Source organism: Colobus angolensis, unplaced genomic scaffold, assembly GCF_000951035.1.
Source record: "Colobus angolensis palliatus isolate OR3802 unplaced genomic scaffold, Cang.pa_1.0 Scaffold93, whole genome shotgun sequence".
In the NCBI taxonomy this organism is placed as follows: Eukaryota; Metazoa; Chordata; class Mammalia; order Primates; family Cercopithecidae; genus Colobus; species Colobus angolensis.
In genome coordinates, this window is record NW_012123265.1 from 1,534,341 (window position 1) to 1,556,537 (window position 22,197).

At 58.6% G+C, this 22,197-nt stretch overlaps 2 protein-coding genes across 3 annotated transcripts in view; one reads left to right on the forward strand and one right to left on the reverse strand.

The window, feature by feature from the left end:
- Positions 1–14,141, forward strand: part of SMPD3 (sphingomyelin phosphodiesterase 3, neutral membrane (neutral sphingomyelinase II)) — a 92,446-nt gene extending 78,305 nt beyond the window's left edge. Inside the window, exons 4-10 of the mRNA XM_011932004.1 lie at positions 231–1,750; positions 7,560–7,635; positions 7,745–7,900; positions 8,739–8,828; positions 9,031–9,094; positions 10,788–10,944; positions 11,180–14,141. Coding sequence (XP_011787394.1) covers positions 428–1,750; positions 7,560–7,635; positions 7,745–7,900; positions 8,739–8,828; positions 9,031–9,094; positions 10,788–10,944; positions 11,180–11,281 — 1,968 coding nt within the window. The 5' untranslated portion in view covers positions 231–427 and the 3' untranslated portion in view covers positions 11,282–14,141. The remainder of the gene's footprint in view (positions 1–230; positions 1,751–7,559; positions 7,636–7,744; positions 7,901–8,738; positions 8,829–9,030; positions 9,095–10,787; positions 10,945–11,179) is intronic.
- Positions 14,142–15,186: 1,045 nt separating this feature from the next.
- The window catches only part of PRMT7 (protein arginine methyltransferase 7), a 47,900-nt gene continuing 40,889 nt past the window's right edge, over positions 15,187–22,197 (reverse strand). For both annotated transcript variants that reach the window (XM_011932050.1, XM_011932049.1), the window contains 5 exons: positions 20,023–20,184; positions 18,871–18,945; positions 16,572–16,732; positions 15,656–15,752; positions 15,187–15,400 (listed from right to left, as the gene is read on the reverse strand). In XM_011932050.1, the coding sequence (XP_011787440.1) occupies positions 15,203–15,400; positions 15,656–15,752; positions 16,572–16,732; positions 18,871–18,945; positions 20,023–20,184 (693 nt within the window). In that variant the 3' untranslated portion in view covers positions 15,187–15,202. The remainder of the gene's footprint in view (positions 15,401–15,655; positions 15,753–16,571; positions 16,733–18,870; positions 18,946–20,022; positions 20,185–22,197) is intronic.

Sequence of the window (22,197 nt, forward strand, 5' to 3'; positions counted from 1 at the left end):
TACTGACCTTCAACCACAAGCAGGCTTTAAACATTTGCCTAACAAAGCACATTCCTTACAGCCCAAAATCCTTTCAACCTTAATTAGCACAGCGATGTTTCTGGCAAGGACAAGATTGGGGGTAGAGTCACAGATTAACAGCATCTCAAATACAGAGCCAAATGGAGTCTCTTAAACTTACTTCTATCTATAATAACACAGTAACAGGCTGACCTCTCTTTTCCCCACAGGCCTCGGCATGGCCCACAGAGGTGAACCATGACCCACTGGCCAATACTCACCATTGACCAGCCAGAGTTGCATCTCGCCAGGAGGTGACCCCTCCTCCAGCTGCCCCCAACTCCTTGCCCACCCTCGCCCAGGAAAGTGCCCGCGGCTGCCACGGACACCATGTAGTAGGGCCGGCTGCGGCGCCCAGTGAGCTGCGATGGTTTTGTACACGGCCCCCTTTCCTAACAGCTGTCTGTCCGCCCTGCACTGTGTGTCCTGGGCCCTCATCTTCCCATGCTACTGGCTGGTGGACCGGCTTGCTGCCTCCTTCATACCCACCACCTACGAGAAGCGCCAGCGGGCGGATGACCCGTGCTGCCTGCAGCTGCTCTGCACCGCCCTCTTCACGCCCATCTACCTGGCCCTCCTGGTGGCCTCGCTGCCCTTTGCGTTTCTCGGCTTCCTCTTCTGGTCCCCGCTGCAGTCGGCCCGCCGGCCCTACGTCTATTCACGGCTGGAAGACAAGGGCCTGGCCGGTGGGGCAGCCCTGCTCAGTGAATGGAAGGGCACAGGGCCTGGAAAAAGCTTCTGCTTCGCCACTGCCAACGTCTGCCTCCTGCCCGACTCACTCGCCAGGATCAACAACCTTTTTAACACCCAAGCGCGGGCCAAGGAGATCGGGCAGAGAATCCGCAATGGGGCCGCCCGGCCCCAGATCAAAATCTACATTGACTCCCCCACCAACACCTCCATCAGCGCCGCTAGCTTCAGCAGCCTGGTGTCACCACAGGGCGGCGATGGGGTGGGCCGGGCCGTCCCCGGGAGCATTAAGAGGACAGCCTCTGTGGAGTACAAGGGTGACGGCGGGCGGCACCCCGGTGACGAGGCTGCCAACGGCCCAGCCTCTGGGGACCCTGTCGACGGCAGCAGCCCGGAGGATGCCTGCATCGTGCGCATCGGTGGCGAGGAGGGCAGCCGGCCACCCGAAGCTGATGACCCTGCGCCCGGGGGCCAGGCCAGGAACGGAGCTGGCGGGGGCCCAAGGGGCCAGACGCCCAATCACAATCAGCAGGACGGGGATTCAGGGAGCCTGGGCAGCCCCTCGGCCTCCAGGGAGTCCCTGGTGAAGGGGCGAGCTGGGTCAGACACCAGTGCCAGCGGGGAACCAGGTGCCAACAGCAAGCTCCTGCACAAGGCCTCGGTGGTGAAGAAGGCGGCCGCGCGTAGGAGGCGGCACCCCGACGAGGCCTTCGACCATGAGGTCTCTGCCTTCTTCCCCGCCAACCTGGACTTCCTGTGCCTGCAGGAGGTGTTTGACAAGCGGGCAGCCACCAAATTGAAAGAGCAGCTGCACGGCTACTTCGAGTACATCCTGTACGACGTCGGGGTCTACGGCTGCCAGGGCTGCTGCAGCTTCAAGTGTCTCAACAGCGGCCTCCTCTTTGCCAGCCGCTACCCCATCATGGACGTGGCCTATCACTGTTACCCCAACAAGTGTAATGACGACGCCCTGGCCTCTAAGGGAGCTCTGTTTCTCAAGGTAGGAGGCCTCGGCCCAGCCCGAGGACCACGTGGCCGCCGGTCCTAGAGGCAGGGGGGCCGCAGTGGGGAGTCATCATTGTGGGGGCTGGAGTGGGAGGCAGACGCAGTCTTTCCTGGAGCTGAACACCAGGGCCCTGGCTCGGGGACACGGTCAACGAGAATGCAGGGATGAGCACTGAGGCTCTGGGCTCAGAAAGACCCATCTGGGCGATCCTGGGCCTGTTCCTCAGATCTCTGAGCCACCATTTCCCCAACTGTAAAGTGAGGAGACGGTGGGAGTGGACCAGAGCAGTAAGACCTGGGAAGGGTTCCAAGCCGGCGCAAGAGTGGCGATGGTGGTCGTGGAGATGGTGGCAGTGATAAAGTGAGGAAGAGCAGGAGGCAGGGCCCCTGTCCGTTCACACGAGGCAGAGAGACCAGCCCAGACCAAGGGCACCAGGCAGGCAGATGGGACCCTCAAGTCTCCAGGCCCTGACACCGCCTGGCTCACTGAGGTCACTAGCTTCCCTGGCCTGGACACCCCTCCCTCTTGGCTGTCGTGCAGCTGCCCTGCAAGGCTGTCTGCCCACCAGCCGTGGTTTCGCTTCCACAGTCACTAATTAAAGTGAATCATAATTATTTCTGCTAATTTGGATTCGATTGGAGGAGTTTTTAGGCCGTGGTAATTTGGTCATTATACATTATCTTCCACTGTGCCTGAGATGCTCAGAGTGTCGACTTTTGTTCTCTATCCAAAAGCCGCTCATGGTGCTTCCAGAGTTTTCTGAAGCATCATTTGGCCAGTGGATGTAGCACAGGGCTTTCTGCCCCAAGAGGCAGCCGCTGCTTCAGATGTGGGTTCTGTCCCTTTAGGGTGAGACATGAAAAAGTGGCAGCTCTGCAGGGAGGGCTGTGGCTCAGAGGCCTGCCCAGGGCTGGTCTCCTCACTTCGCAGTTCCCCTCCAGAAGCAACCACGCTCTGCCTGCCCAGGGAAACACTGGCGCACCACCTGGTGCCTGCCGGGAGTGGCGGTGCTTGTCTCCAAGCCCCGCGGGAGCCAGGGCAGACAGCAAGGGCCCTGGCCCCCACCTCTGCTTCCTCGATGGCTCTTGTGTGGCTGTGCCAGGCCCAGAGTTTGGGTCCTCTGCTCTTCATTAACTGCAAGGGATGCTGAAATTGAAGCAACTCCTGACAGATAGATCCAGTGTTCCCATTTTGGCATATGGTTCGTTGGTGTTCTGTTCTCTGGATATATTTTTGTCTCAGCAGCTAGAGTGACTTTCTGGGGAAGAAGGGGATGTGTTGTCAGGCCCAGGGTGGGAGGGTGTGCCCCTCACTCCCACCCCTCACTCCCACCCCTTACTCCCACCCTACTACAGGTGGCTCAGAAGCTGGGGCCTCCCCCGCCCCCTACCCCAGCCCACTTCTGCACAGATCAGTCCACACATCCTCTCCCCACCTCCCACTTCCCTCCTCCATGGGGCAACCTCACAGTTCCCACCGAGGTCAACAACGTCTCCCTGGGACAGCCCCTCCTCCCAGGTTCTGTCCTGAAAGTTCTTTTCATCATCTTCCTGTACCTCCTGGGTCTCAAACCGTAACCTGATCTATGACATTCAAAAAATTTTTTGTATTGACTTTTTTTTTTTTTTTTTTTTTTTTTTTTTTTTTTTTTTTTTTGAGACGGAGTTTCATTCTCATTGTCCAGGCTGGAGTGCAATGGCACAATCTCGGCTCACCACAGCCTCCGCCTCCCGGGTTCAGGTTCAAGCGATTCTCCTGACTCAGCCTCCCAAGTAGCTGGGATTACAGGCATGCACCACCATGCCAGGCTAATTTTGTATTTTTAGTAGAGACGGGGTTTCACCATGTTGGTCAGGCTGGTCTCAAACTCTCGACCTCAGGTGATCCGCCCACCTCGGCCTCCCAAAGTGCTGGGATTACAGGCGTTTTCCACCACACCCAACCTTGACCAATATTTTAAAATCAAGATATTTCACAGACTTTGCAGGTTCTCTCAGCAGCCCCAGGCCTGCCACATTCCACACCCCATGTGGCTGCAATGAGCTGGAGCCGTGTTTGGCTGCTGTGCAGTGGGGTTTCCCAGCGACCACCATGGTACCTGCCTGGGAGTGGGACTCTGCAGCTTCCATTTCTGTCCTTTCTGAGGCCCCTCTGCTTTGAACTGGCCCAGACCTCTCCCCCAAGCCCCCAGCCCTGCATTTGGCTGCCTCCAGGACACACCCCCATTCACTGGCAAACCAGACTCAGCCTCTGCCCCAGGCTGCTCCTTTTCTGGATTCTGCCATCCTGAAGCCAGAAGGACCACCTTGGCTGCTCTGTCCTGTGCCCGACCCATCCATCCCTGGCCCCTAGCTCACTTTCCAGATGGCCCTGGGTGTACCCCACATCTCCAGCTCCCTTAGCCCAGGCCCCCTCTTCTGCATCAGGCCTGCTGTGGTTTCGGTCACCCTCCCACTCCAGCTGTCCCCCCTCCTCCTTGTCCAAGGCCAGGTGTGACTCCTCTTATGCCCTCTACTGCCTCGGGAGAAGTCTGACCTTCACTTTGTACCGCGTCCCCGCCGCCCACCCCCCACCACCCTCAGCTCCAGCCCTGCCCTAGCCACAAACCCCACGAGGGGCCCCTGCACCCCTTGCCCCTGCCTGTCTTGCTCCCATACTGGATGTGGCCACACCGCCTCATGGAGCTCCCTCAGCGGCCGCCCGCACAATCCACTCTTCCCTTCATGGGCTCCTCTGCCCTCGTGCCCAGGGTCTTGTCTGTCCATCAGACAGAGCACCAGGACAGCAGAGCTGTGGCGTGCCCGGCGCACGCGGACCCCAGTGCGGCGAAGTGAAGTACGTGGGGCTGCCTCAGGGAGAGGCCCAGCCGGAGAGGGGCCAGGATGCCGGAGGGACTCGCTGCAGAAGCCAGCGGTCCCCTCCTCCCCGGAAGGCCCTCGTGGTTTCCCGTGTGGGACTTCAGAGCCTTCAGGGAGATGTGGCTCTGTGAAGGAAGGGACGGGAATCCCTTTTTCCTCACCTACAATAGAGCCTCATTCTGGACGCCTCTTCTGTTGACAGTCTTTGCCCGCCAGGACTCAAAGGCACAGCCTCTCGTGTGATTGTTTGTTTTTGCAAGAGAAACACAAGGCTCTGTGGCTCCCAAGGCCACGAGCCAGGAATCAATAAGGCCCAGCAAATAATCAAGTGGGTCTTGGCAAGATCACACAGCCGATGAGGAGGGAGAAGCGGGGCGGGAGGCAGCAGGGCCTCGCCACTCCTCCCTCCAGTGGGTTCTTGTCGTGCAGGCCAAGTCTGAGGCCTCCCTGTAGGTGTCCGACCCTGCCCGGGACGCAGCATGGGGCAGGTGACACCAAGTGCTGGGTGAGTGAGAGGCTTACGCCTTAAGACCGACAAACGGGCTGCTGAGAAGACACCTGGCAGACACCAGTCCCTCAGAAAGCAGCGCAGAGCAGCTCCGACAGACCCCACTGGAAGCTGCCTACACCACGTGAGCCTGTGACCCCGGCCCACGACTCCACTTCTGGCCTCAGTGTGTTCAACGGTAAAAGTGGCATCACTTTACCACGTGCCTGAGCGGTTATAAGGACCCAGCAAAGAAATGTCCATGTGCCTCCCCAACCCAGCACAAGCACGCCCGGCCTGAGATGATCCTCACAGAGGAGGAGCAGTAGTTGCCTGAAGATGGCGCCCCCGTGTGGCCATTTATTTATTTATGTATTTATTTAGAGACTGGTTCTGTTGGAGTCTGGTTCTGTCGCCCAGGCCAGAGTGGTCCAATGGGGGATCCTGGCTCACTGCAACCTCCGCCCCCCAGGTCCAAGAGATTCTCCTGCCTCAGCCTCCCGGATAGCTGGGATTACAGGCATGCACGCCCAGCTAATTTTTTTTTTTTGAGACAGAGTCTCACTCTGCCGCCCAGGCTGGAGTGCAGTGGTATGATCTTGGCTCACTGTGACCTCCGCCTCCCAGGTTCAAGTGATTCTCCTGCCTCACCCTCCTGAGTAGCTGTGATTACAGGCACGTACCACCATGCCTAGCTAATTTTTGTATTTTTAGTAGAGATAGGGTTTCGCCATGTTGGTCAGGCTGGTCTCGAACTCCTGACCTTGTGATCTGCCCGCCTCGGCCTCCCAAAGTGCTGGGATTACAGGTGTGAACCACTGTGCCTGGCACGCCTGCTAATTTTTGTATTCTTAGGAAAGATGGGGTTTCACCATGTTGGCCAGGCTGGTCTCGAACTCCTGAACTCAGGTGATCCGCCCACCTCGGTCTCCCAAAGTACTGGGATTACAGGCGTGAGCCACCGTGCCCAGCCTCATGTGGGCTTTTGAGCAGGGCAGCTTCATAAATATTTTGTTTGTGCAGCAGAACCATCAATGCTGCGTGCTCTCACAGCCATTCTGGGGGCAGGGATGCTGTTAGGCTAAGGTTTGGGTCTGTGAGCAAGAAGTGAATGGTGAACCTATGGGGCCGAACAGCCAGACGTTCCATACCCCTGGGTGCCGGGGAAGGAAGGCTGTGCATGTTAGGGCTGGGAAGGCGATGAAGAGCTGTAGAAGGCCAGGAGCACCTGTTGCTGAGGACCTCCAGAGGGAGGAGATAATACCAGCCCGACTGACCGCAGCAGCAAAGGAAGGACAGAGCCGACCGAGGCTGTCGGAGCAGATAGGCTGTGGTGTTCGCGCTGCTGTGAGCTCCACAGATGCAGGGCACCCACCCTGCAGCCCTCAGCCCTCAGCCCACAACTGGGACAGGCGGCGTGTCCTGCCCAGCCACCTCCCTGGAGTGCTTTTTGGGTCTGGGGTCTCCTCATCTTGGGAAACCCAGTCTGGAATGGATTTGCACAGCTTGGGGAGGGCACAGAGGCACAAGAGGGAGGGAATCCCAGGAACAGGGGATGAGGAGCCGGCGAGCAACCTCTCTGTGCAGGGTGTCTCCATGGCCATCCCTCACCTCTCCTGGGCCGGGCACTGACAAGGGTCCCATCTCGCCCCCACCTGGGGTAGGGCAGTTATGAGTTGCCTGTGGGTACAGTGGAGAGGCTCATTTGTATTAAGCCAGTCTTTGGGGGCCTGCCAGGGTCACCAGCCACCTGGCGGGTGGAAGGCTCTGTCTTGGGTAAAGGAGGTAAGCAGGAGGCTGCGGCAGAGGGGAGGCCTGAAGAGGCTGCCGCCATAGTGGGCTCAGGATGGAGCCAGGGGTGTTCAGGGGCCGGCCTAGGACACGGACCAGGGAGCTCTCATCCAAGACTGGGGACGACGGGACCATGGCCTGTAAAGCAGATGACTCACGATGCAGCCAGAAGGTGACGAGGCCAGGAGGGGCAGGGTCTGGGCCTCTTACCATGTGGGGTGGGCTCTGAGGCCACACCATGGCACAGGGGCAACCCCCTGAGATTTCAGAGGGAGAGAGCACCAGGGTGTGACTGAGGGAGGGAGGAAAGAGCCACAGGCAGGAGTGGACAAGGAATTGAGAGGCGTGGCCATGCTGGTCACTGGGAGATGGCAGGGCCTGGGCCTCGGGGGAGCCTTGGTGCGGTTCGGCACTTCCCCCACACTTTGCACAGATGGCCGCCGGCACTCCCCAGGCCACAGGCCGAGAGTTTCTTTCAGCATCCGCCTCCGGCCCAGATCCGTAAGCTCCTAGAAGCAGGACGCGTCTCGTCCTTACTCGGGCCCCAGAATCTAGCCAGGAGCCTGGCTTGTGAGGGTCTGACCTCATGGGTGGGCACTGCCAGTGTCCTGTGCTCTCAGGGCCACGGCAACTGGCAGGTGGCAGCACTGACCCCCTCCTCCCCCAGGTGCAGGTGGGAAGCACACCTCAGGACCAAAGAATCGTTGGGTACATCGCCTGCACACACCTGCACGCCCCGCAAGGTAGGGCTGCCACCCGCCTGTGATTTTCTAGGGATGGGATCAGCGCCTGGGGCCTAGCTGGGGTCTGGGGCGAGCTTCATCATCCAGTCTCTGTACTTCTGCCCTGCAGAGGACAGCGCCATCCGGTGTGGGCAGCTGGACCTGCTTCAGGACTGGCTGGCTGATTTCCGAAAATCTACCTCCTCGTCCAGCGCAGCCAACCCCGAGGAGCTGGTGGCATTTGATGTCGTCTGCGGAGATTTCAACTTTGACAACTGCTCTTCTGGTGAGGCCGGGCTCCTCCCCACTCAGGTCTCCAGCTCTGGGGAGGCTGTGGGCTCAGTCACAGCTAGACAGACTTCGTTACCAGCTCAGAGAATTCCTGCTCCTCGAGAGTGTGTGGGTGGGGTATTTAGCAAGACTGATTTCTCTGCCCCCTGGAAATCCTAGAACAGGAAGAGCCCACGCTCTGCCTAGAAAGCTGGAGACAGGGATGCCCTAAAAATGAACCTCTGACAAGGAAGGCTGGGGGCCTCTGAAGCAGACGCAGGACGAGTCCACTAGTAACACTCATCAATGGGGTGCCGCGCTCTCACTTTGAGCCAGCTGCCATTCTAATTGCTGTTTCACTTAAGTCTCTTAACAACCCTGAGAGGGAAGCGTTGCATGTCTCCACGTGGTGTGGTGGAGGAAGCTGAGACTCAGAGAGGGTGCAGAACCAGCCCAAGGTCACACAGCCAGGCAGTGATTGCACAGGGATCTGAACCATTAGGGTAAAAGAGCAAACACTTGCTGTAAATAACTGATCCGTGGATCCGATGACCATACAGACCTTGTGGGGACCTTCTTTCCTCTGTCCAAGGACAGTGGTCACTGTAACTGTCCTCAGAGGGAAGGCTGAAGACCAGGGCGTGTGCCGGGGAGGTGTTCTCAAGGACACAGAAAAGCAGTGACAAATGAAGCACGGGGGCACCTGACTGGGACCGAGATCCCACCGAGGGGCGGTGGCCTAAAGGACGGGGACCTGGCAGCACGTGGGGAGTAACTGATGGGAAGCAGGGGCGCAGGTCGTGTGGGACAGCAAAGCCCGCTGATGCCTCAGCGTTTCCTCCCTCCCCGCACAGACGACAAACTGGAGCAGCAGCACTCCCTGTTCACCCACTACAGGGACCCCTGCCGCCTGGGGCCCGGGGAGGAGAAGCCGTGGGCCATCGGTGAGCTGGGGCTGGGGGAGGAGGATGGGGACTGGGCTCCCCACAGGCTTCCCTCAAAGACCACTAGGACCTGCCCCCAAGACCCCACTGCTGGCAAGGGCCCCACTGCTGCCCCTGGCTAGCCCGTGCCCACAGAGACCACCCCCTAGAGGCTGCCTGGGCCCCACCTGCAGCGACCGCTGTCGTCCCCTTTCCCCCGCAGGTACTCTGCTGGACACGAATGGCCTGTATGATGAGGACGTGTGCACCCCCGACAACCTGCAGAAGTAAGCACTGCACTGCCAGGCTGGGGACAAGGCACTGAGGCCCTGGGCGGGACCCACACGGGAGAGCTCAGCTTGGGCTCATGAGGGCTTTTGTTTGGCGGAAACCTGTCCCTCATCCCACCTTTGAGAGCCGGAAGCTGGGCCGGGCAGGTGGACGTCAGGCCCTTACGCCCAGGGGACTGGCCTTGCTAAATCTCTAGGGGTGTTTCCTAAACCTGTTTTCAGGAGCTGGCCCCTGCCTGCTGGGTACAGGAAAGGGCCTGGAATGTCCCAGGCCCAGGCCACAGGTCGACCCCTGTGAAAGAGTTGCTGGGTATGGCGCCTGCTGCAGGCAGCCTGGTAGCTTGCAGTACCAATCAGGCAAATACAGACACCAGCAGCAATAACACAGCCGACCATTTTCAAAGCAGACACAGTTCCACCCCAGCCAGCATTCACTCTTGTGCCCGGTGAGATGTCCGTAAAGAACACATCTGAGAGGCCAACAGCAGAACCAATTTCTGATTCACAGCCTGAGACTGCAGTCACGGCCATGGTTCCTTGCGGCTAATTTGAGCCAATTAATTAGATTATAGACTAAATTTGAAACATCATCCTATGCTGAGAAAATTCTTTTTATGATGATGATTAAAAAATGACTACCAGTAACTCTCAGATCATTGATGCTGGAATTAATTATCAAAGGCAAAGGACAGTGATGGATTCCATTTCTGAGCTGTAACAATGTTCCGAATGTCATTAGTGTATTTATCTTAAGGCTGATGAAAACCTGGTGGAAGCCCATGTTTGCAGGCCCCGCCTCACTGGCTGCCCCTTTTCCATCCGTCCAGGCACTCACTGACCTGGCGGCCTGTGCAGGGTCTCTCACCACTGCACTTCCCATCCCAGGCCCTGGCCCAAGCCTGCCCTCTGCAGTGGGGGCTCCCAGGAGGGGCTCCTAAGCCTCCGGCCCAGTGGTGCTGAGGCCCCAGGGGACAGGCTGACAGGAAGGAGACAGGCACACTGCTTGTCTCAGGGCAACAGTGCCAGAAAGGGATTCCAGATGTCACATCCCCCCGCTCCAGCGTCCTGCCCTCACTGTGGATCCCCAGCACCATCATGGGTCTCCTCACTCAGAAGCGGGATGACAGCCTGTTCCCTGAAGTGTCTCGGGGCCCACAGCAACCACTCTCGTTTCAGAGGAGGAGACGGAGGCTTGGAGGCTCGGTGACATAAGCAGAGTCACACAGCCACGTAGGGACAGCCCCACATGAGACTCCTCGGAGGTGCTCTCCTGGTTCCATCAGCCCCGTCAACCTGGGAACAACAGTCACAGGGGTCCCCAAGACTCACGGCAAAGACCAAGCTCCCCAAAACAGCCCCCTGTTGGCTCAGGGCAGAAGCCCATTCTGGGGAACGGGTGGGATCAGTTCTGTCCGAGTTCAGAAAGGGAAAGGGAGTGCTGGCCAGGCTGGCGTGGACAGGACACCTCGACAGGCTCCGGAGCCCCGATTCAGCCAGGAACCCGCAGGCGACTGGGCCCGCCCCCAGCTGAGGCCCTTTTTGGGCCCGCAGGAGAGACAGATCTTAAACCCAGAGCTTTGGTGCCACCACCTGCTCCCACACTGGGGGGGAGACCGTGGCTCCACACACAGCTCCTGCCAGGCCCAGGGGTGGGCATGGGGGCTCACCTGCCTCCTGCATGTGTGGACAGGGTCCTGGAGAGCGAGGAGGGCCGCAGGGAGTACCTGGCGTTTCCCACCAGCAAGAGCTCGGGCCAGAAGGGGCGGAAGGAGCTGCTGAAGGGCAACGGCCGGCGCATCGACTACATGCTGCACGCAGAGGAGGGGCTGTGCCCGGACTGGAAGGCCGTGAGTCGGGCGGGCCCATGCAAAGAGAGAGTGGGGCCTGGGCCCTGCAGCTCTCGACAGCTGACTCCCTGAGACCCCACGCCCCGTCACTCCCTCAAACCCTTAGGGCCCCAGGTCCTCCAGGTCCCAGCCCACCCCAGCCAGGGGCCTCACTTTGGGGATCCCCAGCCCGCTCCCTGCAGGATGCCCTTGGAATCTGACCAAGGCCGTTTCTCCCCTCTCCCGCTCACCCCAGGAGGTGGAAGAATTCAGTTTCATCACCCAGCTGTCCGGCCTGACGGACCACCTGCCAGTAGCCATGCGACTGACCGTGTTTTCAGGGGAGGACGAGGCATAGACCGTCTGGAGCAGCGGGGCCTCTGCCAGCCCTTGGAGCCGCAGCCCATCCCTGGGCCGTGTCCCCTCCATCGAGCTCCCGGTGCTTGGGGGAGGAGGACAGGGACAGGGAGGGAGCCACAGTCAGTGCCCGGGAACCTGGAAGCTGCGCTGCTCTGCGCCTCTGGGCCTCACTGCAGACAGACAGAGGAGTCAGGCCCGCCCCGGGAGCCTCCGGCTGCCTAACCAGTGCCATTCTTTCACAACGTGATTTTCTATAAATCTACAGCACAACCGAGTTTGTAACCCGTGGGTTAGTATGAGGACCGGGTTCATGTACTCTCTGTATCTCTTAAGCTTCGTCCAGGGTTCTTTATTTTTGTCTGCTGCCAATGTCGTCTCGCATGCCTGCACCCTCGCATGCACGCTGCCCGCATGCCACGTGCCACACCGTAGCCACAGACCCCTTGCTCGGGCCTCACCCAAGGCCAAACTCCAAACACAATCAGAACCAGCCAAAGAAGCACTTCCCGGGCATGGCCACCAGCTCTCCCGCCTCCAGTGTGGGCCGGCTCCCGCAGGGTCCGAGGGCTGCGTCTCTACCCGCCAGCCCAGGGCTCTTCCCAGGGTCTCCCATTCAAGGGCGATTACATTTTAAAAAGAAAAACAGAAAAAGGTTAATCACAAAACCAACCCTCACTTCACAGGGTCTGTAAGTCACTCACAGAACTTTGCTCTTCCCGAGACGGGGTCCCTTCGCCAGCCCAGGCACAACAGGGTCCGGCAGGCTCTGGCGCCCCGGGCTTCCTCCGGGCGCCTCCCATCTGGGCAGTGGAGCCATAAACGGGGAATCCGAGAAGACAGCATCCACTATTTTTTTTTTTTTAAAAACAGGAAGAAGGGACTCAGCATAAAGGGGGGTGGGGGGATTCTGATTTTGAAAATAACCTATTTGTAGCTTCTCTTCTATCAAAGCCACCACATCCTCCTCTTTCTGCCAATCCTCTCTCCCCTCCGGACACCTCTCTGGTTCGGGACCAATCCCTCCCTGGGGACATGCCCCACCTGCGTGCCGGCTGAGCTCAGGAACCCCTGCCTGCCCCCTAGGTCTGCGGCTCTGGTCTCCCAGGTCCATCCTCAACAGCTACCCCAGCCAACACCAAGGCCACAAGGGAACCCCGGCCTAGGAGGCAGGAAGCCAAGGTGCAGACAGCAGCCTGGCCCTCACCAGTGCACGGGCTGGGGCAGCAAGGCTGACAGTTGCCGCATGCCCAGACTGGCACCCAGGTTCTGCATGGCAGAGCTGGCCAACAGCCTGTGGTCCCCGATCTGCCTCCAGCCCCCAGGCCCCTTCGGCAGCACTGCCTCTGCCCACCTGCCTTTAACAGACGCCAGGGCTGCTCCTGTCATGCCGCGAAGGTTTTGTCTGTTTCAAAGTTTGAGACTCAACTTGAGGGACTTTTTGACAATACCCGCTGACCTCCGCTCCTCGTGGTGCCCTGGCCCTGTACCTAGCCTGGCCCAGGGCTGGCTTTACCTGGCGAGGCTGGAGGGAGCACCAGGACCTGCTGTCTGCTATCAGCCCCTCCTGGTGCTGGTGCCCTGATGCTGTGCCTTGTCACCCATTGAGCTGCAAGAGGGACCAAGAGGAGGCCACGCAGCCAGCCAGACGCCCAGCCCTCTGCTGGGGCAGACGACGCTGCGGAGCCCGGGGAGCCTGGCGCTAGGACGTGCATCCTTGTGACACTGGCCTGGCTGAACTCACCTGGCCTGGGAAGCACCGTCTGTGCCTGGGTCCAAGCCCTGCCCCCTAGAGTCCAGAGCCAGGAAGGGGCTGCTGAGGGCGAGCGTCCTGCTGGGCTCTCTGCTCGGCCCGCCCCTCCACGGGTCTGGCCTGTGAACCTTGACTGGGCTTCATGCTGTGGAGCCCCCCCCCCCCCCCCCCCCGACTCCCAGAAGCAGCTGGGACTCTGCTCACACAAGCGACTGGGCTGGCCCTGGACCCTTAGACCCCGAGCCCGTGCTGGCTGCCTGCACACACACAGCAGCTGAGGCCCAGGCAGGGCCCCCACACCAGACCCCAGCATAGCTTCCCCACCCAGGCACCCCGGGCAGCAGGCGTGGGAGTCAGGGCCGCACGCTCCTCCCCTCCCACCTCACATCACAGGCAGCCTTAGGCAAGTCATTTTCTGTCATCACAGGGTTGCCTCTGCCTAGTCAGGTCCTGGCGTCCAGAGTAAGGACGTGCGGCCCCCAGGCCCCTGCACACCTCCCTCAGCGCCAAGGCCGGGATCCCCTACCCACGTGTCTCATAGTGGCTGCCTGTGGATTCCCAGGCCTTGTGTACAGGCCAGGCCCTTCCACTGATTTTTTTAAGTGAAACATTGCTGAATCTCAGATTCTGTGGCATCTAAGGCCTAGCAGGGGTGGGCACACGGGTCACCCGAGGCCCACACCAAGGCTCTGTGCCTGCCCTAGGCCCAGTCTCAAAGGAAGCTACGAGGCGCGGGGGCCGCTGAGGAAGGAAATGTTCATTTTCATTTGTCCATAACCACCTTAAGTTTTAAGTATATTAATCTTGATGCTTTTTAACTATTGCTTTTTAACTTGCTGAGATTTAGAAATACTGTTATAAAAAAACTTTTTTAATTTCTGTATTTTTTCTGTATTGTATCTTCACGGGACATTAGGGGTTTTCTATGGTACGCACACGTACGGTTTTGGTAACATTATCCGATATATATCCAGACGGTTCTTCCCTAGAAGAAAAACAAATCTTGACACCTGATAAAATATTTTGAGATGAGAGGTGTTCTTTTTCCTTATTGGTGCTGAAAGGAAGGATGGATAACGAGCAGAAAATAAAACTGTGAGGCTCAAGGCTGGTGTTCTCCACTTATTTCAGCGACAAGCTGGGGCCAGGCCTCAGGGGCACGCCTGGGGGCAGAGGATGGAGGTCCTGCCTCCAACTGCAGGACAGGAGTTGCCCAAGTCTGCCTAAATCCGAGGACACCAGAACTCAGCTCATACAGGCAGCTCGGTTGGCCTGGCACAAGCCTCACCTCCTGAGCTGTGAGCCAGAGGCCACTCACTGGGTTCTCACTTGGTGTCTGCTGTTACCTGAGAGCTGGAACATAACCAAAGGGGGTTAGTGTGTGAGAGAAGCAAGGCCACGGCGCCTCTGGCCTCTCTGGTGAAGCGGGGCTGCTCCCTGCTGTACCCCACCTGCAGGAGGGGCTTTCCAATCCGAGGGTGGTACAGGGAACAGGGCTGCCTCCCGGCTCCCCTGATAGCCGCTTTCCTGGGTCTGCATCTCAGTAACTGCTCTGGGACAGCTGCCTTGTGTCCAGTCTCAGGTCCTGGCAGGCTACCAGCTGGTGCAGCACTGAGGCCAGACACCTATGGATGTGGCTTGAAGTTACCCGGCAGGTGAAAGGGCCAGAACCCAGGCCCAGCCAGGGTCTTCAAGCCCCAGAGACCCAGCCATACTCAGTGTTTCCACCCTCCTAGCAGAAGCCAGAAGAGCAGGGACCCGGAGATCCCCGAGTGGGACGGGGGACCCGGAGATCCCCGAGTGGGACGGGCAGGACAGGCTCCTGCCATGGGGACTGCTCGCCAAGGGTGGCGTGGACAACCCCACCCGCCAGCCCCACAAGCCCCCCGTGGTGCCACTTCCTCCCCAGCCGGGGAGAGATGTCTCCATGCTGGAGCTTTCTCAGCACCTCAGAAGCACAAGCAGGGGGGTCTCCCCCACCCCTCCAGGGCTCCAAATTCAGTCACCCTCTCATGCTCCCTGCCACAGCTGGAGCCAGAGGCCAGCAGTGCAAAGATACAACGTGGCGCAGTCTCTCCCATCCCCGAGGCTGAGCAGCTCCCGCAGAGGAGAGGAGAGCCTTCAGCCTTCCCCACTAGAAAGCCATGAGCCACTCAGAAGCCACAGCCCTCAGGCCACTTTATTGCTTAGGAGTGGTGAGTCTGGGGTGTCTGCAAGCCTGAACTCCATGGTGATGTCGCCTGTGTCGGGGTGAAACTCCACCGCGTAGCTGACCGTCTGTGGGCCGCCCAGCGGTGCTCTGGGATCCGGGACAGGGCTGAAGAAGTAGACAGCCTGCTTGCAGTGGGGGTTCCAGCAGCAGCCTGCCTGTAGGATGAAGAGCAGGAAGATGGTGAGAGCTCCCTGGTACCTGAGCCTCCTTCCTGGCCAGGCTCCAGGCCAAGCAGCTCGCAGCAGAGAGAAGCTGCGCAGGGGCCAGATGTCCCAGAACCACCCGGGGGGTCATCATCTGGCCCGAAGAACTTGTGAGACACACCCGGAGCACAGGGGCAGGGAGGCCTCCCCAGGCGGCGCCTGCTCTCAGGGTCTGCACACACACTGGGCTCGGCGCGCAGGCACTACCTCGGGGGCTGCAGGCTCCAGGAGGCCAGTGCTGAGCGTGCACTCCGGTGTCAGGTGGTACTCCATCCACAGCACTGCTGCGTGGCTCCTCCCAGGCCTGCCAAGGAGAGGGGGGCCCAGCAGAAGCAGTCACACAAGAGGCAGGGGGGCACGGCTGCAGCTCCTGCTGCTTTCCAGAAACCTGTGGTTTTCCCCATTTCCTTCCTGCCCCTCCGGGAGCTCCTAGTGCCGCATCCAACTGAATGTTCCTCAGAAAAACCCCAGCCAGAACAGCCGCAGCCGAGCCCTGCCTGAGCCAACCCGAGCCCTGCAGCCAGGCCACACACGGGGCAGGGCCAGTGTGGTTGCAGGGTCCGGGGGGCTTGAGGCACAGCCTGGCACTGAAGGCTGGAAAGCCCCTCTGATAGCCCAGACAGCAACCCTGGGAGCTCAGGTGGCGGCGTCCGCCCTGCCTGGCTGCCTGTCCCGAGTTGGGAGGTGCTTCCGGGGAAGAAGTCACTCCTCGGGCGAGAGTGGGGTGAGGGCCGGAGTGGGACAGGGCTGCCCGTGCCTGGACGCCAGCAGCACTCCCTGACCCTGACCTGCTTCAGCTCCCAGGAGGGTTCAGGAAAACGGTGCATCGGTGACCACAGGAACTAAGCTCCCATCTTTCTGAGGTGTGATTCAATAAGGGAGCCTCAGCTGTGGGGAGTGAGCAGAGCCCTCCCTGGCTCCCCCCGCCGACTGGCACACATGGGACCGTGGGAACCACCACACACGTAGGACCACTCTGACAGGGAAGGGCAAGGTCGTGGGAAGGACGAATACCCCATCCACGTGTCAGCGTCTCCCAGGCCAGCTGTGCTCACCATGGGGGTGAGAACTCCAAGGGCACGCGGCAGCCCCTCCCTGCCCCCCGGGCCCTCCCTACACCCACCTCCTGAGCTCCATGGTGCCCTCGGCACACAGGGGCCGTGGGGGCACCAGCTGCCGGAAGTCAAAGGCCAGGATCTGCTGGGGCTCGGAGAGGCTGCGGCACGGGTACTCCCACAGTGGGTGGGGCTCAGCCTCCCTGCTCTCCCTGAAGTCCAGGGCACGCTGCGAACAGAAAGGGGCCTGGGGGCTGCAGAGACAGGCCGGCAGCCAGACAGAGGGACCCCTCCCCGGCTTGGCTCCCACTGACTGCAGTCACAAGGGCTGTGTATTCTCCCATAAAGATGCCGAGCGCCCAGCAGACCAGCCGCTTCCTGTCTCTGCCACTCCTGTCTCATCAGTGGCTCCCCAGGCACCTCTGGCTCTGAGCCCTCGCTCTCCGGATTTTTAAGATGGGGTGGTGCCGCCTGTCTCAAGCTGTTCTGAGGACCACATGTCTACATCACTGGTGAGAACACCCAGCACCTAGAAACTTGGTGACCGCCACAGCTGTGTGGCCCTGACAGGTGGGCCCCAGGCCATGGGGAGGGATAAATGTGTGACAGTACAGCCCCGGTGCCTGGAGGCAGGTTGGGGGCACCTGCATCCAGGAGGGATGCAGAAAGCTGCCTGGAGGAGGGGAGCCGACAGTCAAATGGGAGCCGGCAGAAGGGCCAGAGGGGGCCTTGAGGATAGAGCTAAGCCACGAGAGCAGGCCAGGGCATCCAGGCCAGCTGGGCCACTCTGCAGGGGTGGCGTGGGGAGCTATCCGGGGCATTCCTGCAGTGGGGATGTGGCCAGACTCAGATCTACAAGTTCATGTGGGCTCCTTGTGGAGGACGGCCAGAGCAGGAGGGGCCCAAACCAGGACGGCAGCAGTCGGGGGACAGCCCGGGTTGGAGGCTCGCCGGGAGCACGAAGACTAATGGCAGGGGATGGGAGGACTCGCGAGGGAGGATGCCCAGGGCCCTGGGCCTGGCTGGTCGTGTGAAGTGGCGCCAGGTCTAAGACAGGGCACTGGAAGGGCCAGGCTGAGGGTGGGGAAGGGCGGGTGGATTTGGAAAGCATAAAAACATGCCTGGCGCCCCACTGTGGGATACCCACCGCTCTCGGCCATCTGTCCGGGCACACATGAGACAGACACTGACCAGGACCAGAGTGGCAGAACCGTGTCACCAAGAGGGGACGGGGACAGCCAGGCTGGGCAGGCCAAGAGCAGGGGCCCAAGGGAGGAATACAGCACATGGATCCAGAGCATGTAGGGCTCAGCACGAAGGAGATTTCTAGAAGCATGGAACAGTGATCTGCTGTGAGGGGCAGGCAAGATGCAAACTGAAAATATCCACTAGGTTTAATTTACTTAAAAGTGTTCACACACAGGCAATCCATGTTCACTGTGGGAAAATGTGAATGGAAAGGTGAGCAGCAGCAGAAAAGCCCCACCTCCCCGTGCACAGCTGCTGCTGCGGGGCCGCCGCTGCTTCCCGCTCCTCCGGTGTCCATGAGATTTCTTTTTTTTTGAGACAGGGTCTTCCTCTCTCACCCAGCCTGGAGGCAGTGGCGCAAATGTAGCTCACTGCAGCCTCGACCTCCCAGGCTAAAGCCATCCTCCCACCTTAGCCTTCTGAGTAGCTCTGAATACAGGTGTGCACTACCATGCCTAGCTTTTTTGTAGACACAGGGTCTTGCTATATTGCCCAGGCTGGTCTCAAGCAATCCACCTGCCTCAGCTTCCCAGAGTGCTGGGATGACAAGCAGGAGCCACGTGCACTTCCTTAATACACAGCACGGCCCATGCTCCTCACCCTGCCCCTCTCACATGGATGGAACAGGACTCTCAGCTTCAGTCCCCACGAATCCAAGAACCACTGGCACTGTCAGGACGGCCCATGATTCTGGGGAACGTAGGCCCAGTTACTACTATTCAGGGCGCTGCCAACTCCTACACCATGTAAATAACCTGTGGGACACTCCTCAGGTACCCCTCCCCGGGAATGGAGCCCCCACCGTGGAAATGACTGCTTAAGAAGGTTCCCAGACTGTTTTTGGAAAGGCTGCCCCAACAGGAAACAAGCTGCTGGCACTGGCGGGGGTAGCTCCAATGACAGGACGTGCGGGCCCAGTGGAGATTCTGACTCAGGGTGACAGCACGGAGCCAAGAACAGGGCTGGTACCAAGCAATGCTCATGGTGAACCACACAAAATGGCAGCACCTGACCTCACTGCCCCCAACAGAAGAGCCCGTGCTGCCCAAGCCAGGACCCTGTCAGAGGCCTGTGCCACAGGAGCAGGTGGGTGGGACAGCGCAGTGTGGCCCTGCCTACCTTAATCATGTCGTCCATGACGTGCACATCGAAGCCTTCGCAGTCACCACAGGGGCTCCGGATCCGCCACAGGTCCTGTGAGGAAGGAGCAGCCCCGTCCACACCCGCCCGCCAGGGCACAGGGAAGTGCGGCAGCAAGAACAAGACGCACATCTTGCTGTTCCCTGCACACCTGAAAGAGACCCCCAAGCATGAAGGGGCTCAGAGAGAACAAAGATCCACAGCGGTTTCTGTAACAGACTGGGTTGGGCGGGAACCTGCAAGCTCCGACATGACACCTGAGTCCTCTCCTTTAAGGGACAGTCAGCCAAAGCTACCAGGCTGGGGACTGCACACTCCTGTCCGGGCCATCCTGAACACCATTTCTTCAGGAAGAAATCTGTAAGCCAATTCTCTCCCCAGCATCATCTCCAGTTCACGAGGATGCCGGGGAAAGAAAAAGGCCCTGCCAAGAGGAATCCAGAGGACACTCAGGCCACACAGCCTTCCCTCCCTTCCTCCTGGTCACACGCATGGATCATGACATCCCCTCTTTGGCCATGAAAACCAGTATTCATGTGGAAATCTGATTAGGTAAACAAGTAACACAGGAGAAATGCCCAGAATTTGTGATGGAGCCACTAAGCTAAGAGAGAAAACCACTCTCATCAAACGAGATACGCTCTCCATCCAGGGTAAAGCTTTTCGAAATCCTTTTAATAAAACTGCCCTTCCCAAAATGACTTTATTGACTGTGGTTCTGCTTTGATGAGAAAATTAAAAGGAAGCTTTTCCATTTTTTCTTGCATAAAGCAGCTGACTCTCCCATCTCAAAATGCTTTTAACAACTAAAGCCTCGGCTCTTAATGAGAGCAGAGCAGGCCACACGGCATGGCTTCTGAAATGTTTAATTTGTATTTTTTAATTATTCTGATAAGCCACAATTGTAAAACGACAACACTCAGCCATTTCCATTTCATATGTCAAATTATCGCATTTTTAAAAAGGCAAGCATCTTCTATTCAACCCCGCAGTGTGCTGACACAGAAAGAAAACACAAGCTCCAATCATCAAGGCCCGAGTTGCTCTACAGGCGCCCAAGTTTCCTGCAAGAAAACAAGGTTCCCCACCTGCCTCCTCTGCTTTTTTCTGCAACACCCCCGGGTGGCCTACCCTGAACTCCACAACGACAGCGTGCAGCGAGGCCGCCTGGGGCATCACCACGGCGCCTGGCCCCAGGTGCCGGTCCACAGCGGTCCGCACGTACCAGAAGTAGAGGTTGTGCCAGGGCAGCAGGCTGGTAGTGAAGAACGGCTCACCCAGGAGGAGAGAGACCTGGTGAGCAGGGCGAGAAGCAGGGCCCATGTGTCAGGAGGTGTCAGGAGCGTTCACAGGAACAGGGAGCAATAGGCCACTCAGTCACTCAAGTCACTCCCTCCCTCCCTCCCTCCCTCACTCATTCAGTCACTCATTCCCTCCCTCCCTCCCTCCCTCCCTCCCTCAGTCCCTCTCTCCCTCAGTCAAAAAGCAAGGCAGGAAGGCGCTCTGTACCTGCCCTGGAGGCTTTAAAGAATACAACCAGATATGAGTCCCCTGCTCAGGAGAGCAGAGTGGAAGAGGGAAGCAGACAAAGTGCAGCTGACCCCATGCGACAGAAAAAAGCAAGGAAGGGGGTCATGGCGGGACCCCAGAAATAAATGTGCCAGAGGGGCTTCCGGAGTGGCATCCTGTCAACCCTCACTGGACACTTTATCTCAGGACTTACTCCGTCTCCCTCCCCAGGCTCTGAGCACCACAAGAGCAGGGACTGGCGGTCCAGCATCCCCAGCAGTGGGCCAGTGCCATGACCAGATGTTCCGTGAACATTTGTGAGTAAATGAACAAATGCATGGCAAGGAGCCTGAACAGCCAAGGGAGGAGCAGCAGGGGCAAGAGTGAGGCCAGGAGACAGCAAGATCCCCCAAGGTGAGGGTGTGGAGCTGGAAAGGAGCCAGGACAGGATAAGGGGCTGGACTCATCCCGGAGGCGGCAGCGACGGGGGTGGTGGGTGTCACTAAAAGCTTTCATGAGGGGTTCAAAATCAGAAGGAATGTGATGTAGAAGATCCTGCTGAGGACCACGAAGTGTGGAAGGGAATCTGCTGGTGCTCGGGACGGAGGCGACCTGGGAGAGTGCAGAAACAGTCCAGGCAAGAAATGGAGACTGCAGGGTGGGAGGGGTGGGAGGAGAGGAAGGGGTGGCAGAGGGTGAGGCAGCTGACCCCGGGCAGACCCAAGCAAACAGGCACCAAAGTGGGGCCAGTCAGAGATGATGGAGATGCAGCGGGAAATGCTGGGAGACAGAAAGGGCTGCCCTGCGTGCTTCCTGGCCTCCCCCCGCCACAGCATCAGGAACAAGGAAAGAACACCCATTCCCACCATTCCAATTCAACATGACCCGGTCTACCGGTACACCACACAATGGCTTTCAGAATCATCTCCTACGCCCTCATCTATGAGGGAGAAAAAGGGTGACTTGTGGATGAATATTTATAGCAGCATTACTCACAACAGCCTCAAAGCAGGAGCCACCCAAATGTCCACCAGCTGATGAACAGATAAGTAACAGGGTCTATCCACACAATGGAATCTTATTAAGAAAGAGAAATGAGGTATTGATTCAGGCTATGACATGGATGAGCCCTGAAAACATGAAGCCGTATGAGAGGCCAGCCGCGGAAGACCACACGCTGCCTGATTCCATTCACACGAGACGCCCAGAATGGGCGAGCTAAAGACAGAAAGGAGGAGAGCGGGTGCCCTGGGCTGGGGGACTGCAGACAAATGGTGCGTGACTGCCAATGGGTAACGAAAGGGTTCTTAAACTGATGTGGCGATGGTTACACAACCTTATGAATACACAAAAATCACTGAGTGAATCGTAAGGTATGTGAATTGTATCTCAATAAAACTGTTATTTTTAAAATGGGCAAAAGGCTTGAATAGACATTTCACCAAGCAAGACATAAGCACAAGAAATGATGTTCACCATCATCAGTCATTAGGCAAATACAAATTAAAACTATGCGGAGACATCACCACACTCCCACTAAAATGGTTATGCTAAAACAAGCCAATGCCAAGTGCTGGTGAGGATCTGAGAACCTGGACCCTCAGACGTTACCGATGGGGATGTCAAATGGACAGCCACTTCGAACAACAGTTCAGCAGCTGCTTAAAAAGTTGACCGTAACTACCACACGACCCAGCAATCCACACCAAGGCATCTGCGTAAGAGAACTGAGGACCCATATCCTAAGACCGGTGAACCCATGTTCACAGGAGCCTTATTCAAAGTGGCCAGAAACTG